General features: G+C 51.4%; 1 protein-coding gene across 1 annotated transcript in view; it reads right to left on the minus strand.

The window, feature by feature from the left end:
* Positions 1-630: 630 nt before the first annotated feature.
* The window catches only part of WLS (Wnt ligand secretion mediator), a 29,841-nt gene continuing 12,072 nt past the window's right edge, over positions 631-18,399 (minus strand). Inside the window, exons 3-12 of the mRNA XM_071436967.1 lie at positions 13,492-13,616; positions 12,904-13,065; positions 12,035-12,171; positions 11,522-11,690; positions 11,266-11,363; positions 10,699-10,762; positions 10,182-10,325; positions 8,827-8,910; positions 7,205-7,358; positions 631-2,764 (exon numbers count right to left, since the gene is read on the minus strand). Coding sequence (XP_071293068.1) covers positions 2,655-2,764; positions 7,205-7,358; positions 8,827-8,910; positions 10,182-10,325; positions 10,699-10,762; positions 11,266-11,363; positions 11,522-11,690; positions 12,035-12,171; positions 12,904-13,065; positions 13,492-13,616 — 1,247 coding nt within the window. The 3' untranslated portion in view covers positions 631-2,654. The remainder of the gene's footprint in view (positions 2,765-7,204; positions 7,359-8,826; positions 8,911-10,181; positions 10,326-10,698; positions 10,763-11,265; positions 11,364-11,521; positions 11,691-12,034; positions 12,172-12,903; positions 13,066-13,491; positions 13,617-18,399) is intronic.

The following is an 18,399-nucleotide window of genomic DNA, read 5'->3' on the forward strand; positions in this document are numbered from 1 at the left end:
CCCAGCACTGCCAAGGCCAGCACTGCCCCGTGTCCCCAGGTGCCACATCCACACGCCCTTAAAATCTCTCCAGGGATGGGGACTCCACCCCTGCCCTGGGCAGCTGTGCCAGGGCTGGACAACTCTTTCCATGAAAAAATTTTCCCAAATATCCAGTCTAAACTTCCCCTGGCACGACCTGAGGCTGTTTCCTGTTGTCCTGTCACTTGTTCCCTGGGAGAAGACACCAAAGCTTTTTAAAAATTTATTTTCCCTGGATTATAGACAGCAAGGCAACACGGAGAGAGCAGGCTCCAAGCAGTGGGCAGCAGCACCTTGAAATATGGCAGCAGATGGAGGGTGCTGCCCAAATCAACACTGCAGTGGGGTGATGGCCAACACACAAAGGTCACAGCACAGCTGTGACAGCTCCAGGGCTGGCAAGCAGGGGCAGGAGCAAAAACCCTGCAGGGTTATTCAGCCTGGAGAAGAGAAGGCTCCAAGGAGACCTTAAGAGCCCCTTCCCATAATTAAAGGGGCTCCAGGAGAGCTGGAGAGGGACTTTGGATGAGGGTCTGAGGGACAGGACAAGGGGAAATGGCTTCCCACTGCCAGAGGAGATTGGAGATGAGGAGAAATTCCAACAACAAATCCACAATATTGTATGTTTTATTTAAATTAACAAAACTACATGTTTTCCAGGTTGCTTAAAGCATTCTGTAAAAACTGAACTCAACCTAAACAACAACAAAAAAAAAGGATATATTTTAATAAGACCCAGGGACTATTTCCAAGACATAGGAGTTGGGCTGAGGAATGAAGAAATAAAAAACCCACACACGCACGCACACGCGCCCCGTAAACAAACTGTTAGTGTTTGACACAGAATTTGGTTTGAAAGCTGCAGCTCCCCGTTCGTGGGCAGCCTTTCCAAAACGCAATGCTATAGTCTAAGCTGGAAAAGAACCCACGGACACAGCTATGGGAAGAACATAAATATCACGTAAGAACCCAAGGGAAAAGGGATGGTAAAGTTGCAAAGTCGAGTGTTCAGCTGGGAACGTTCCAGGGTTGCAGGGATGTGCGTTGATTTAATTCACTTCTAACGGAGTAGCTACTACAGTAGGAACATTGCTTGGACCTGCTTGGCCTCCAGGGGCAGGGGGAGCTGGGCATCCTGGGGAGAGCAAACACAACAAACAGAATTGCTTTAAGAAAATCCAGTAGGAGCTGCAATGTATAGTCAGGGAGCAGGCCTTTGGCAGAGGGGTCTGCCTGGTGTAACACCTCCTGACTGGAGGAGCCCCACGTGATGGGGCCCAGCAATCAAACTCATGCAAGGTGATCTTGTGGTGCCACCCTCTCTTTTTTCATAGTATTGAGCTTTAATACATGGATGAGGGTAAATGGATAAATTCTAGGGTGGAAATTGTTATGGTACTGGGAATCGTGATGGTACCTGGGCTGACAGGAATGAGTTTCTCCTCTCTGCCTCCCCTATAATGCTTCAGCAACACACAGCAGCAGCAGATTCTTATCTTGTAGGGTGAGTTCCATGTTACCAGCAGTTAACACAGACGTTTGCTCCTGCCTGCTCTCTGGATGCTCCAGGCCATGGAAGGTGTGCCCTGAGCAGCACAGACCCTTCCCCACCGTTCATTTCTCTGAACTGGGCCCAGCAGGGTTCAGCTCCAGCCTCCACCCTGGACCAGTTCCCACTCCCCTCTCTTTGCCAAAGGCCTCCCAGCACGGGGCTGAGCGAGCCCGGTGCCTGTGTCTGCTCTGGGAAAGCAAAGATCCACATTAGTGCGTGACCAGCGGATCCTTTCAAGTCCTTAATCCCTGGAAGAATCCAGCTCTGCTCCAGCCTGGCAGCGCAGAGAGCGAGACTGCCCAGCTCCCAGGGATGCACTGTAACAAAAGGGAAGGTGGAGGAAGCTACAAAAGCACGGGGAAGCCAAAGGGACTGAGAACAGGGAGGAGCTGGCTGTGGGATCAGCCAGCTGGCAGCTTGGGTCAGGAGTGCTCTGTTCTCCTGCAACTCAGCTCAGCGTCCAGGCTGGCCATTCCCTGTATCCAGCAAACAGCTGCAAAACCTGCTGAGAAAGCAGTCGCTGCTTCTACTAAAGCCTTACAAACAGCCTACTCCTCTCCCAGCTGTGCTTCATCCAGCCACAGAGGGTGGCTGCCCCAAAGACTCAGACAAGGGTCAGTACAGCCACAGCGGTGGAATTAAAGGCTTTTACAGCAAGGCTCCCCCCCGCAACCAACACCTTGCGTAAGCTGCACGCAGGAGCAAACCCAGAGTAGTGAGCACGTGCTCCTGGCTGAGCTCCCTGCAGCAGCTTTATGCACCAGCACACCCAGCAAAATCAAACCAGCCCCACGGCGGCTCTGCCCCGGCCCCACACCCGCACCTGCGACTTTGCAACCTCAGTGCCCTTCCAGCAGGGTTTTACGTGCCCGAGTGTAACACAATATACACAGCCCTCCCCCCAGGAATAACTACGCCATAGTAAAGAGTTACAAATGTTCTGCTCGCTGTCGCTGCCCTGTGGATGCACCAGGGACGGGGTGCTCGAGGAGCGGCCGCGGCCGGAGGGGTCTCCAGCCAGAGGGACTCGTGTGTCCTCTGCTCCTCACGCCAGGCCGGTCCCTGCTGAGGCACCTCCGTGTCACTCCTGAGCCTCCTTCCGAGCCAGCTTGTACACCTCCGTGGGCCCGTCCACGTGGGTGATGGTGGTGGTGAGCTGCAGCTCCTCCCCGCTGTTCACCCCCAGGTCACCTGAGAAACAAAGATGTTCCGTCAGTGCGGTCTCACAATAAAATATGGGACTATTCCAAAGGAAAAGATCCACTTTATTCCCTCCAGCTGCTCAGCTGCCTAAGCCACAGACCAGCAACTTTCCTATAAATTGTTTTATTTACAGCTATTTAAATGGAAGCACAAGAAACACGTTGAGGGGCCGTAGCATGTCCAGAGAAGGGAATGGAGCTGGGGTAGGGGCTGGAGCACCAGGAGTGGCTGAGGGAGATGGGAAGGGGGCTCAGCCTGGAGAAAAGGAGGCTCAGGCAGAACCATCTGGCTCTCCTCAACTCCCTGACAGGAGGGTCTATTTTCTCCACTCCTCATCCCTCCATCTGAGCTGCACGGTTCCATCTGGGCAATGCTAAAAGGCACAGAAACCACCCTGAAGGTTCCAGCCAGCCTTGGCTAAAAGTCAAACCTGTCTAACCCAGCCATTAATTCAAATGCCTACTTGGAAACCCAAACCATCATTTGCAAAATTTTCAAGGTGCTGAGTGTGCACTTGGACCAATGAGGGTGGTGAGGGAAGCCAAGCAATCAATCAATATGATTGGTAAAGCAAGCTTCGGTTTATTTTGAGTATACCAGTACTTTTATATTGTTTTCCAGTAATTGTGCATACTTGTCATTAGTTTATTGGTTTAATTGCTCATACATGTCATGAGTTTATTGGTTTAAAGCAAGAGATTACATTTACATATTCCTCCTACTTTGTGGTTGTGCATACTTTATGGTTTCTATTCTCATCGCTGTCCTTGCCCCTTTGACCTTGTCAGCAGGCAGGACACAGCATCCTCCTATCATGGCGGGGGCCTGGTTATGCTAAGTGTGCTCAGTTATGCTAAGCTGCTAAGTTAACATGTATGCTAAGTTAACATGTATGCTAACTTAACCTGGGCTTTGCTTGTACAACATTTCCACGGATCCATGGCCCTTTTCCTCCAGCCATTCTTCCACAATTCCCCCTTTTTCCTTTTTGTACAAGCAAAGCCCTATCGGTTAATTGTGTTACATTTTTCATAATACAAGAATAGGCAATTCTAATAACTATTATGATTGCAAGCACTATTCTTAACCAGCATAGTCCTTCTGTTATAAGGGATATGAGCCAGGGAGATAAACTTCCAAAAACAGAAGACAGCCAACTATCAAATGGATTATCATTTACCATGAGCTTCTGCGTATGCTCTTTTAGCCATTGGAGCTGTTTATGGATTGAAACGCTATGGTCTGATAGATTGAAACAACACATCCCTTCGAAGTCTTCACAACCATCTCCTTGCACTAGCAACAAAAAAATCTATGGCAGCCCTATTTTATAATACTGCCTGGTGTAGGCTATCAACATCAGTAGTGGGTTCATCTAACACTGCGGACATGATGTTGACTTGTTTTCCTGTCCAACACGCTAGTCACCTCAATAGCGTGAGGGCCCGTGCAGAAGCTACTCCTGGCGCAAAAAGTGATGCCAATATAATTGATGGTGGTTCTCATAATTGCACATCATCTCTACATTCAGGGTTTAACTGATGTACACTACGTCTTGAGTGTTGGGACTTGTGACTGGTGTTAAGCATCTGGTGAATGCTAGGGGCAAATAGTGTTAGTTTGCTGAAATAACATGGTTCTCCCAGAGCCTTCTGAGGCACCGCAGGCCAGGCTCTGTCTTCGCAGATAAGGAAAACCCCAGGAGGTAGCATTTTTGCTACACCTTGTTTTGCTGGTAAAGGCTCTGTCTAGTTGTTGCAATAAGCCGTGGTATTATAAGCAAATCTGGGCTTGCAGAATAATGCCCAAAAAATAGACAATAATTGCCTAGTATAAAGCCCAGGATGTCTAGCTCTTGTGGCTCTAGGCTGGTGACATTCAATCCTTGGGCAATTGTAAAGGCTCGTGCTCCCAAGGGGTTCATTGGAATTCCAAAAACCTTGCACCAATTAGCAGAGGTTGATCCGCTCCCAATCCTCCACCATTGGCCTGTGGGAGAGTGGGGAACTCCTGTGGAGTGTTGGATTCCTCATTGCTGGCAAAAATTTCTCATTCGTTCACTGCTGTAGGCTGGGCCGTTGTCTGTCTTAATCTGCTTTGGAACGCCTATTATAGCAAAACAGCTGGTCAAATGACGAGTTCCATGAGAGGCCTTCTCTCCTGCTTGCGCAGTCGCTCATATGAACTGACTGTAGGTGTCCACTGTGACATGCACATGCTTTGGCCTTCCAAACTCAGGGACATGTGTGACGTCCATTTGCCAAATCTCATCCAGGTCTAAATCCCGAGGATTAACCCCGATGCCAAGGCCTGGTCCATGATGGCTGCAGGTAGGACATGCTCTTATTATCCCCTCTGGCTTCTTCTATGGTGATGCTAAACTGTTTGTGCAGTCCTCGGGCATTCTGATGAAACGTGGCATGGGCTTCTTGAGCTTTTGCAAACTCACTCACTGGTACTGTGAATGAGACCAACCGATCTGCACGAGCGTTGCCTTCGCCCAGTCCCTCAGTCCATTTGTGGCTTCTGATGTGCAATACTGCATATGCTTCCCCTCTTTGGGCTATTGCTGCCTGCAATCACCGTAACAGTTCAAAAAGCTGGAAATGTTGTATTTCCTTAACGCGTGCATTTTCAATTCTCTGAACAATCCCAGCCACATATAGTGAGTCTGTTACCACATTCAACTTATCATGGGGCCACTTCCCAAAGGTCCAAACCACTGCGGATAATTCCAGTGTCTGTAAAGAGTTCCCCGCAGGTAGTGGTATTGTTCTGAAGTCCTTCCACTCACAGTGGGGCAAGGGCAGCAAAGGCTTGCTGTTGAGCTTGCACCAAATCTTTCCCTATCTCTTTCACTGCCTCCACTAACATAGCTTGTGGGCCTACTGGCACCCGACTCATCCTGACTAGCATTTCTTCCACTGTAGCATCCCCTGGCAATGTAACTATCCTGATGATCTATTGCTTCCTTTGAAATCGCTTGTCAATCTATCCCTGAAACTCTATTCTCAGACTCTCTATCTACATTCTCTATCTTTTCCTTTTTCCTCCCTCTCCTTTTACAAGAGACTTTGGCATTCCAATCATGATCACTTACAGCTGCTCTGCCTAGTTCCTCCTCCTCACTCTCCGTTAACTCATTACTCCCATTCTCCTCCTTATGTTCCCTCCTTGAGCGATAGAGCCACTGTCTCTGACCCTACCCCTGCCTTTAATTCAGCCGTTTATTCCTGAAGCGGTCGGGCGGTTGGCTCCACTGACTCAATTTCCTGCCGGGTTTTCACCGGCACCGAGCACTCTACTGGAGGAGTAGACACATAATTGATTCCCAACTGGAACTTCCCTGCTTCTGCGGGTTTGCCTTCCAAATGAGCTGACGCTACAGCTGCTATCTTTTTCTCAGTGTGATACTTTTGTAAACAGTTAATTACTGCCCGCCATGGCTTCATCAGTTTCTTAGCAGTTTTGTTCTTATCTATAACCAAATCCCATAATACGTCCTCATATTTCTGCCACTGAGTAACTCGAATAATGTCCCCGGATCGGTAAAACAACCTCGCGCCTTGCCAAAAGCAATTAACCCTGCTAACTCCTTCTTAAGGTCAATATCCTTTACTCCCTGCTTTTCTAAAAAGCGTATAAAAAAATCAAGGGCTACCTCACTCTCCATTTTGGCCGGCCAGCAACTGTCCCTGTCAATGTCCTTAGTGCAGCCTTTTCTCTTGGGTTGCCCCGTCGGATTGCGGACCCCTCTGCTCAGGTCAGTCCAGGCATGGATCGGGCATCCAACGCCAGCGTCTGCCGATCTTCTGCCCCCCGGTTGCTGCCTACCGGTGCTTTTCCGATGCCTCGCTGCCGTTGATGTCAGGATCAGAAGGTAGGGCCTCCTGCTTATTGATCACGTCGGGGTCACCATTGAGGGCGGTGAGGGAAGCCAAGCAATCAATCAATATGATTGGTAAAGCAAGCTTCGGTTTATTTTGAGTACACCGGTGCTTTTATATTGTTTTCCAGTAATTATGCATACTTGTGGTTGGTTTAATTGCTCAAACACGTCGTGAGTTTATTGGTTTAAAGCAAGAGATTACATTTACATATTCCTCCTACTTTGTGGTTGTGCATACTTTATGGTTTCTATTCTCATCGCTGTCCTTGCCCTTTCGACCTTTTCAGCAGGCAGGATACAGCATCCTCCTATCATGGCGTGGGGCCTGGTTATGCTAAGTGTGGCTCACTTATGCTAAGCTGCTAAGTTAACATGTATGCTAAGTTAACATGGGCTTTGGTTGTACAACATTTCCACGGATCCATGGCCCTTTTCCTCCAGCCATTCTTCCACAGACCAAAAAAAACGGCACAGAAGGCACCCCTGATTTGTACCCCTTTGTCCCCTCGAGAGCCCTCAGGTCATTTGGGGACATTTACCATTGGACTGGTCTTCGCCGTAGTTCTTGTGGGATGGCGCGTACAGGAACATGAGGGCGAACACGTAGAGATTCCACATCCCGTAGATGCCGGTGAAGAAGGCACTGTTCACCTGGATCGTGATGTCCCCCCACTTCCAGTGGCCTTCTGTCACCTGTCCAGGGAAAACAGACACGAACAGGCCATCAGGAAGAGCAAATGCCATAAAGACACAGCTTTGGAGTACATCAGTGAGAACAGCATCAATTCAACAGGATAGAGGAAATGGAGTGTAAAAGGTTCAGTGAGGCAGAAGTCAGGCTGGGATTCTCCTCTTCAGACTCGGTCTGCAGGGACAAAATGCTCCTGACAAAGTGAATCCCTCAGGACTTCTTCAGCTCTGATGTCTCATTTACTGTGACCGAACCGCTGCGCTCTGCGATACCCCTGCCACAAGCATGTGCTCAGCACAGACTGACACACAAAGGGCACTACCTAGGGACACCACTGACATCCCTGAACATCCACCTGCTAAAAATAGACCTTTTATAGCAGGAAAACCAGCGTGAATAATGGGGGAATTGTGCTGAGCACGGCTGGCTGAGGAGGGGCCAGGCTGACAGCACCAACCTGCCACACGCTGAGGCCTGTCAACATCCATGAAAATATCATCAATATTAATATTCCATGAAGATACACAGACTGCTCAGGCTGCAATGTTGCTTTCTGTTAAAGAAGAGCATAAAGGCCAAGAAGAAAACTACAGTAGCTTAAAAAGAGATCCATGGAGATGCTCTAAAGGCTGGAACCCCTCTGCCATGGAGCCAGACTGGGAGAGCTGGAGGTGCTCACCTGGAGAAGCAAAAGATCCAGGGAGAGCTCAGAGCCCTTCCAGGGCCTAAAAGGGCTCAAGGAGAGCTGGAGAGGGACTGGAGGGACAGGACACAGGGAATGGCTTCCACTGCCAGAGAGCAGGGATGGATGTGATATTGGAAAGGAATTGTTCCCTGGGAGGGTGGGCAGGCCCTGGCACAAGGTGCCCAGAGCAGCTGTGGCTGCCCCTGCATCCCTGGCAGTGCCCAAGGCCAGGCTGGATGGGATGAGGAGCAGCCTGGGACAGTGGAAGGTGTCCCTGCCCATGAGATGGGCTTCAAGGTCCCTTCCAGCCCAAGCCAGTCTGTGATTCCTTGATTCCAGCGGTGATAAAAGCTCATTCATACAGAGGTGATATGGGAGCTCAGGACAAACAGGTACAGCTACTGCTGGGCACAGCAGGGCTGCAGTCAGCCCAGGGAAGGTTGGATGCTGTCATGTCTCCCTGGGCACACAAAGCTACCCGAGTGTTTCAGTGTGAACAGAACATTTTCCTCTGGCTGAGTTCTCAGAAATGACTAAAGCCTGTTGGCCGATTTCTGCACAGCGCGGCCCCAACGCTCCCCGGGAGCCAAGGACCTTTGTGCCGGCTCCAGCCTCAGCAATTGTATGGCAGAGCTTCAAATAAACCAAAACAACTTCTTCAAAAGCAACTTGTTATCAAATATGCTCAGAACAGGCCAGTCCTGTCTGACCAGCGACGCGCGGCGTCGGGAGCGGCTGGGAAGCGGCGGCTGAGGCTCTCCCAGGAGCCCAGAGCCACCCCTCACCTGGCTCACGATGAAGAAGATGACGGTCATGGCTGCACAGGCCAGGGTGATGAGCATCATGAACTTGAACCTAAAAATCAGCCCCTGTTTAGAGAGAAATGTCACTGGTCACATTAACAGAATCCACAAAACCCATTTTTGGTTTTAGGATAGACAAGACACGAGGATAAAAAATAAAAAATAAAACAAGGGTCCAACCCACGAAACCCCAAAGCAAAACAACCTCCACCCACTCCTGTGCCGTGCTCAGCACAGCCCATATCCTCCGCTCCCCACACGTCTGCCGGAAGCTCCGCGCGGGGTGGGCACGTCTGGACAGCGCTGCCTTTCCATGACATTTGCCCGCTGACTGATTGAGCAGCAGTTAATCCAGTGGGAGAGGTGGCACCCCGGGCTGCAGGGGGCACGGCCCGACAACTCACGGCCCTTGTAAAACAAACACGAGGTGGGGTCGGTGCCCCAGCGTGGGCTCGGGCTCTCGCCACACTCATGCTCACCCCCAGCCCGGCTGGGAGGGAGCTGCAGCGATTCCAACGTCTGGAAAACCTGGCTGGCTAGCACAGAATGGAGATTCTGAGACAAACTCCTTGGCTGGCAATCCCACTGCCCACCGCCCCGGCTTTCACTGGTTCTACATTTTTACTTACAAATTCTTTTGGTTTTGGGTGAGTGCGTGGGTTTTTTTAACCTGGTTCTGGAATTTAGGTGGAAATGTCAGTGTCTGCGTAATTACCCTGCCACACCACGACAACAAAGGACTATTAATTTAACTCTTCCACACCAGATCCCTGCTCCCCAGATGTTGGGACGTGGAGTGTGGCAGCAGCAGCTCTGCTCCACAAGCTGAACCCCTGTGCCTCCTGCTAGAGGGAAAAACACTCAGTATCTGCTTCAAATTCTTTCAAGCCCAATTTTCTAATTTTTGATGTGCATTCCTGATGGATGATAACGACTTGTTTAAAGAAGATGTGACCATAATTTAACAGAGCGACTTTGGGGATAAATATTTGCACCCCTGCAGAAGCAGGTTAAGCACTCGGGTTTGGCAGCAGGCAAATCAGGTAGGACAGAAAAACATACAAAATCATAGGCTAAAAATGGGGATAAGGGGGGGACTATGTTGTGGTTTGATCCTCCAGCAACTTCATAAGGAAATGATGACCCCAAAAATCCAAATTTATACAGGGAAAAACCAGATGGTCTTAGCAAGACCTCCCATTAAACACAAAAGTTAATCTTAAAGGAGGAGAAATGGAAGTATGAGGATATTATGGATAAAGGGGGTCTCAGAACAGACTGTGAGTCCAAAATGTCTTTTAAAAACAAGGAATCTGTGCCCCAAAGCAGACCCTTACCTCGTAGTGAAGGCGGCGAGCCTTGCTCATGGCAGGGAGGCTCGACTGCTTCCCACTGATGTTTCTGAACACTTGGAAGACCATAAAACACAGGAAGAGAAAATAGAGGCACAGGCAGATCCCTGCGACTATAATAAAGGCCATCTGTGCAGAGGAAGTTAAGGGAAAATGGCACAAACTAACAGGAAATCCTAGAAAACATTACCCAGGGAAAATGGCACAAACTAACAGGAAATCCTAGAAAACATTACCCAGGGAAAATGGCACAAACTAACAGGAAATCCTAGAAAATATTACCCAGGGAAAATGGCACAAACTAACAGGAAATCCTAGAAAATATTACCCAGGGAAAATGGTACAAACTAACAAGTAATCCTAGAAAACACTACCCATATCCAGCTCCCCAGTGATCTCCTGCAGTGCCTGAGCCAGCCCATAAGCAGGGAGTTTGCCCACAGCTCGCAGGGACGTGGCAGGAGGGAGCACCTCCCTCTCCCAGGAAGCAGGGGAAGGATACAGCCAGCTCTGTGCCCACCTCGGTGGTCCAGATGCTGTAGAAGGGGTTCTTGAGCTGCACTCCCCTGCAGAGAGGAGAGAAAACACCAACTGTCAGAGGGCCCCTTGTCCACTCTGCAGCCTGGGAATCACAGAATCAGGGAACATCCTGAGCTGGAAGGACCCACAGGAATCACTGATCCAGCTCCTGCCCTGCACAGACACCCCAACAATCCCACCCTGTGGCTGAGAGCATTGTCCCAGTGCTCCTGGAGCTCTGGCAGCCTTGGGGCCGTGCCCATTCCCTGGGGATCTGTGCAGTGCCAGCACCCTCTGGGGGAAGAACCTTTTCCCAAGGTTCTGCAGGGGAACAGCCAGCTGTGCTGCCTTCCCATGTGGGTGAGGAGAAGGTGAGGTGGGAAGCGTTTCCATGGCCAGCGCACTTGGGAGCACGCGCTAGAGACTCCCCTGGCTCTGGGAGATGTGGCTGTGCACCCAGCCATGGGGACCCAGCTGGTCCCTGCTGCAGGAGGTGGCCAGGAGCCCCTGCTCTGGGAAGGCCAGGCCTGGGCAGTGCAGCTGCACCCACCTCTCACACATGTCAAAGATGAAGAGGCAGAAGGAGCCCACAGCAATGGGTCCAACCTGCTTCCAGTAGCCCGAGAGCCGATTCCGCTCGTTTTGGTCCTGGGCACCAGGCGGGGAGGAGGAGAAAAAGGAAAAGCAAGTTAGCCTGAAATCCCCTCAGCTGGTGCAAGTCCCCCCAGCATCATTTCCAACCATCAGCTGCCAGGTTTTCCTGGAAGTGGGGCTGGAAACCACCTTCCCACAGGTGTGGTACCCACCATCATGTGCTCCCCGCAGAAGATGATCCAAAACGAGAGCAGCATGGCATAGAAGATGCCCTGTCGAATGTCCCCGAAGAGCAGCATCCAAGTCCAGTCAAATCCGATGGAAAACCACTCCACGGGGATGTTAATGAATGTCATAGAAATTCCCAGAGCAAAGATGACCCTGGAGAGGCACAAACACCACCTCTGTCCAGTGTGCAAGGGAAGGACAGAGCCCCAACAGCCAAAGCTGTGTGTGGAAAGCAACAGAAGGAAAGCCAGCACTTCTTGGGAAGTGTCACCTCCTGCCACCAAACCCCCTAGGACTGAGCTCCTCAGAGCAGCTCCCTTTTCTCCAGGGGTTTAACAGGAAAGAAAAGAGAAGCTGTGGAGGTCTCCAGCTCTCAGGGTACCTGGGTGGAGGGAGGGGATGGAGAAGAGATAAATCCTATCTCCCAATCATGGGCTCTGCCTGGGAGCAATGACCACCTCAGCGGGTCCCCTGGGCCACCACAGGCCCCTACTCACTTCTCCAGCAGGACGGGGGCGCGTGTCATCAGCGTGATCCTCCTCCAGTACCACACCATGATGATCAGAATGCTGGGTGTCAGGAAGGTCTTCATGGCAAACCACACCTTGGTGAAGCCACCGTTTTGATGGATGCCCTGAGGAAAAGCAGGGTACAGGGTTTGACATCATCACCCTGTGCTTCTCCTCATGGAGTGTCAGGGGAGGCACACGCATGGAAGTGCATCCCAATGATGGTTTAGCCAATGATGGACAGAGAACAGGGGCCCACTGCACCCCCAGGGCACCTGGGCAGGTTGCAGAAGGTCTGAGAACAAATACCAGCAGACACGGCCTCCATGGTGAGGGAGACAGGGAATTCTGACACAGCATGGAAAAAGCTGGCAGAATCACTCCCAGACAAGTAACCAGAGCCTCATGGAGCCAAGTCACCCCTGGTGGGAAGGGCATTGGCTCATTAACGTGTTTCTCCAGCCACGCATCCTCCCACCGCTGTCTGCAGCCACCGCAGCCGTGGTGGGAGGGCTGCAGCTGGGAAAAGCACCCCTGCTCACCCAGCCTCGAGGGCAGGCAGGGCAAGGATCACTGACAGCCTTCCCACACATGGCCACAGCCACCTCCAGGCAGACCAGGCCCCCTCTGAACCCTCCTTAGCTCCTGCCTGTAGGAAGGACTCTGCATCGCAGGCAGACTGCGGTGGGAAGCAGAGGACACAGGGAGCTCAGAGCCTTGGGAAGAGGAGGAGGCCTAGGGAGGGCTCCTGCGAAGAGCAGGGCATTCCCAGGGAGGAGGAGAGTCCCGCTGGAGGCAGGGGAGCTGGGGCAGGAGCTGCACTGATCTCAGGTGGCAGGGGAGGGCAGGACGCTCACCACGAGGCGGATGTCCTTGATCTCGCCGATGCCCACGTTGATGCCCTTCCTGTCGTTGACGGGCAGGCGGATGTTGATGAGGTAGTACTTGTGTGCCACGCTGCCGATCTCCATGAAGGGCAGGAAGTCGCAGTCGTAGTGACGGCCCTCGGACTCCACCGTCTGCAAAGGGCAGGAGCACAGCCACGGCCCTCAGCCCCAGGACCAGCACAGCACACAGCCCTCCAGCTGGGAGCACTGGGAGCGCCCAGAGCCCGTGTGTGTGTGTGTGAGGGACGCCTCTCCTCGTGTTCTGGATTGTTGGGGATTACTGAGCAGGCAAGGGTTGACCTCAGACAGGTTCACATTTCAGGCTTTAATGGGAGCCTTCCAAGATGAACCCTGTACAGCTCCCTAAGAGGAGGTGGGAGCCAGGTGGGGATTGGCCTTGTCTCCCAAAAAAAAAGTGACAGGACAAAGAAAACGGTCTTAGGTCATGCCAGGGGAGCTTTAGGTTGGATATTGGGGAAAATTTTTTCATGGAAAAATGTGATTGGAAGAGGACAACTCCCACTCACCCCCACCCCCAGTGTCATTCAAATTCCTTACTTTTGGAGAGCCAAAGGTGCACTTCAGCTTCCTGATCTCAATGGCATGTGCTATTTCCTCCCAGTCATCGAACATGTCGTCACGATAGGCCAGCGACACATCCAGGGTGATCTCTGCGTTTTCCTCTGCAACAGCAAGGAGACAGGAGGCTCAGAATGTTCACAGAGTAATTAAAAAACACAACACAAAGTTCCTTTAGGAAGATAATTAATGAATTGAAGCTGAGCTATGCTGGCCTAGCTGGGAAGAACTCAGAACTAACCACACACAGCAGCATCGATGTTTTCTATGTGTCTTGTTTAGCTTCAGTTGTTCTACAGAAGGGTTTGGAGCTCTCCCTTCCTCACCTACAGAACATTTTGGAGCCCTCCCCTGCTCCTCCACACCTGCCCTGACTTGTTCCTGCCTCTGCAGATGGCCCAGCTCGCACGCCAGCAACACACACGGAGCTCATGGCCTGGTAATGTCACACATCCCTGTGGGACCAGCAGCTCATCCCCTCCTGGACGTGTGCACAGTGACAGGCTGGGATACAGCTGCTGGAGAGGTGCTCCTGGCAGGACACTGCCAGAGCCCAGGACACTGCCAGGAGGGAGCGAGGCTGGGTCAGGCTCGTTCAGGCTGGAACAGGCTCACTGAGGAGCCATAACTGAGCTAGTTCGTGCACTGGAGCAGCAGCTGAGGCTGCCAAGGAGCATCCACACGTTTAAAAACTTGAGGCAAGTCTGTACCAGCTCCACCAGCTGGAAAATCCTCCTGTTTACCAGGCACAGATCCCAGGGAAGGCTCTGAACGAGGAACACGCTCCAAAATGAGCACGTGCATGTTACAGCCCAGCCTCCTTTTGAAGGGCACCAAACCCTTAACAGCCACAGCTGCTGGGAAAGCCCCAGAACCATCCACCTTGGAGAAGCACTGGGAGATGGCTCCAGAACCATCCACCTTGGAGAAGCACTGGGACATGGCTCCAGAACCATCCACCTTGGAGAAGCACTGGGAGATGGCTCCAGAACCATCTGCCATGGAAAAGCACTGGGAGATGGCTCCAGAACCATCCACCTTGGAGAAGCACTGGGACATGGCCCAGAACCATCTGCCATGGAGAAGCACTGGGAGATGGCTCCAGAACCATCCACCTTGGAGAAGCACTGGGAGATGGCTCCAGAACCATCTGCCATGGAAAAGCACTGGGAGATGGCTCCAGAACCATCCACCTTGGAGAAGCACTGGGACATGGCCCAGAACCATCCACCTTGGAGAAGCACTGGGACATGGCCCAGAACCATCTGCCATGGAAAAGCACTGGGACATGGCTCCAGAACCCATCTTTTCAGCTATATTTTTGTTGGGAATATGTGGTGGCTCACTCATCCCACCGGATGGGAAGGGGTGTGGATGGGATCTGTGGTCAGCAGTTCTATTTTTACGCCCTTTGGAGGTGGCTGGGTTGTGCATCTGATGTGGACACCTCAGGATTTTTCTGAGCATTTTCTGGTGCATGTGATCTGCACCATCCAGATCCACATGCAGTCCCTTTCCAGAGCTGCCAGGAGTTGGGTTTCCATGAAACACGAATTTGCCATCTCAGATCCGCTGTTTAGGAGACCAGCAAAACAGATAAATGGGAACATAAGGTTGAACTTGGCCAGGCTAAAAAGAACCATGAACTCCATTTCAGAAGCCATAAAACCAACTGGAATGCTTGGGATTTAATCCAAGAAAAACAGCTTTCAGTATTTCATCTTTGCAGTCCAAATGTTGCTGCTGCCATGGAGTATGAAAACCAGAAGGCAGAAGATGAACTGCTGCGTGCCTTTCCAGGCCAATGGATTAGAGGCTCCCTCTGGAATTCCATCAGTCTCTCTGCTGGGGTGGCACCTCCCCTTGGAAATGAGTTTTGTGCAAAGACCCTTCAGGGCTGTCAACATAAAATACAGATATATCCATATATCCATGTATTTCAGCACAGCAGACTGATGGCAGAGCTGTGTTAGTGGTTGGACTCCATCTTAGAGGTCTTTTCCAACCTAAATGATTCCATGAGAATCCTACACCAGTCTTCCATCAGCAACTCCCATTATGCCTGAGGAACAAACGAGGACAGTGACAGAGAACCAAATCTTAAGGAGATTCGTGCCTTACTCCCATTAATCAGATGGTGAATAGACAATTTTCTGGGGAGGGGAGGGTGTCCTTTTCCTGCACAGCATTAAACTGAGAGGGAGCAGGATCAGATTTATCGGCGATAATTCCTTCCCTGTGAGGGTGGGCAGGCCCTGGCACAGGGTGGCTGTGGCTGCCTCTGGGTCCCTGGCAGTGCCCAAGGCCAGGCTGGAGCAGCCTGGGACAGTGGGAGGTGTCCCTGCCATGGCAGGGGTGGCACAGGGTGGTGTTTGAGGTCCTTCCAACCCAAATGAGGACAAGACACACTCCTGGAGGTTTCCCAGCCCTGAGCTCTGTGCTCCTCCCAGTGAGGGACTCCCTGCTCATGCTCCAAACACCACCAGTGTCATTTTTCCCACTGGCATTTTACTGCCCAGGAGCTTTTCCATGAATCACTTTATAGGACAATACTTGCCCAGGATATCTTCACTCACATTACAATGGCCTAAAAATAGTGGAGCAGTTTCAGGAGGGGGCTCTGTGCCAGCTGCACACTAACACAGCTGGCTGGGGAGAAGCCTATGGCAGGCAAGCAGAAATGCTGGAATTATTTCCATTACACTTCCATGCTTCAGCAGCTCCCTCAAATTACAAAACCTACCAAAAAGCCCAAGGCTGGACGAATTAGAAAAGGAGAGTGCAGCACTCTGCCCTCTCGCTGTACACAGTTGCTTTCCAGCTGCAAAGAAACTCCATCTCCTTCCTCTGGCCCCCTCCTTTCCCAGTTCTGGGAAGGGGTTTTAATAATTGAGTGCACAATGCATCAAGAAAGGAAAGGGACAGCACAGAAATAGCCTCTTCCTCAGAGGAACAGCCTGATTCTCTCCCAGCTTTCTGGGAAGGATAAACTCAGCTTCTAAACATCTGCATTCCAAAAAATCTCTGTTTCAAAACCACTGCAAGTCCAGAGGGAGTTCCCAAGGTGCAGGTGCTCAGGGCTGGTTGCTCCTCTGAAAGGTGAAATCCCATAGGGTATTCCAGGAGGCTCAGCCCTGCCAGCTCTCTCAGGGCACCTTACCAGGGCTGCCCTTCCCCTCTGTCCCTGAAAAACCCTTTCTGGCTGGATGAGGACAGCTGACACAGGTTCTGGATGGGGAAAGCTGACACAGGTCTGACTCCAGCTCTCTGTGGATGAGGAGTCAGCCATGAGTCACCAACATTTCCCAACAGGCCCAGCTGCCCCTGCCCCAGGAGGGTTTTGGCACCCAGCACCCTGAAAAAACCAAATGCAGGTTTACTCTGTGCCTTGGCCTTGCTTAGGAATTGCAGGGGAAGAGGACAACAGAGGGCCTTGGAGGAAAAAAGCAGGAGACAGTTTGATGTGGCTCAGAAACCTCCCTGGGAAGGCCAAGGGGAGCTGGCAGAGCCCAGGACTGTGCTCAGCACCTTCAGACCCTGCAGAGGAGCAGGAGAGCAGGATGGCAGCAGCTTCCTCAGGAGGATAAATCCTGTGCAGCTCCCAGCAGTGCTGCTTTCCTGGATGATCTGAGGCAGCTCCAAGACAGTTTTCAGGACAGTGAGCAGAGGCCTCAGCAGCTGTGGTGCCTTCCAGGAGCGGCCCTGGTTTGGCACCAGCCCCTGCTGGCATCAGCCACAGCAGAAGGAGGCCTGGAGGGCTCAGAGCCCCCGAGAGAAGAAACTTGAATTGCTGCTTTAAAGGAAGAACTGAGGTTATTTCTCATCCTTATTGCTGTCCCTCTCGAGGAGCTGATCCCAATCACCTGATCAATGAGGCCCTTTCATTTAACAGCAGGGGCAGACACACAGGTGCAATTAATTCAGCTTAACAAGTCTGCTGTTTATTTCTTCAAGAGCTGTTACTACACAATCTAGCGAGCAAGAAATGTGTTACTTGTTCCTGAGATTCTACACCGAATTTACATCTGCCTGCAGCTTGGTACAAAGTGTTGGACAATCCCCAAACCTCCTTTTTATTACCCAGGGGGTGGCCCTGGATGAGCTGTTCTGCTTTGAGATCTCAAAAGCAGCTTCCCACCTGTGCAGGACTCAGTCACTGAAGGGCTCAAAGCCCAAGCAAAGGCTCTGCTCTTGCAGCAGAAATGCTGCCAGAGGCTGGGTTAGCATTCCAGCAGCCTGCTCCAAGGGCCAGCTCCTGACTCCAGCACGGTGGTTCAGCTTGAAAGTCCTTGGAATAAAGAGCTGTTTCCCTAATGCAATCATCTGTCCAAGTGGAAGCAGGTGAGGCCTTAATAAAGGCACAAAGCTGCTCTCTCTGTATTTCAAAGATAATTACAGGGATAAGAACACAGGTGAAAGCTTCCTACAATTTCATTTCTAACTTATCTTAATGATAATGTGTTAAATCATCCCTGCTCCATCTCTGCAAGTGCTGAAGGTGAGACAGGGCTTGGAGCAGCCTGGGATAGTGGAAGGTGTCCCTGCCAATGGCAGGGGGTGGGACTGGAGCTCTGAGGTCCTTCCCAACCCAAACCAATCCGGGATTTTGGGATAAATAGCTGGAGGAACAGTTCCACACTGAGCAGCAAGGGGTCAAGGACACAAAGATGGCTAAAAAAGCTCCTAACCCCCACTAACTCCCTGAACTGATTCCACTCCACGGATGCCTGAGTACGAAGCCAGCCCTACAGCCAAGCTGGAGCCAGGGCAGGGGCTCCACACAGCCCAGCCCAACCAGTCTGGAAAGCAAATTGTTTATTCACTGTGCCTTATAGTTAGAGAGGGATTTCCCCAAACACTTTAAACCATGCAAACACTTGGACAACT

This window comes from Agelaius tricolor, unplaced genomic scaffold (assembly GCF_023055355.1).
Source record: "Agelaius tricolor isolate 1412-34295 unplaced genomic scaffold, bAgeTri1.0.p SCAF_11, whole genome shotgun sequence".
Lineage (NCBI taxonomy): Eukaryota > Metazoa > Chordata > Aves > Passeriformes > Icteridae > Agelaius > Agelaius tricolor.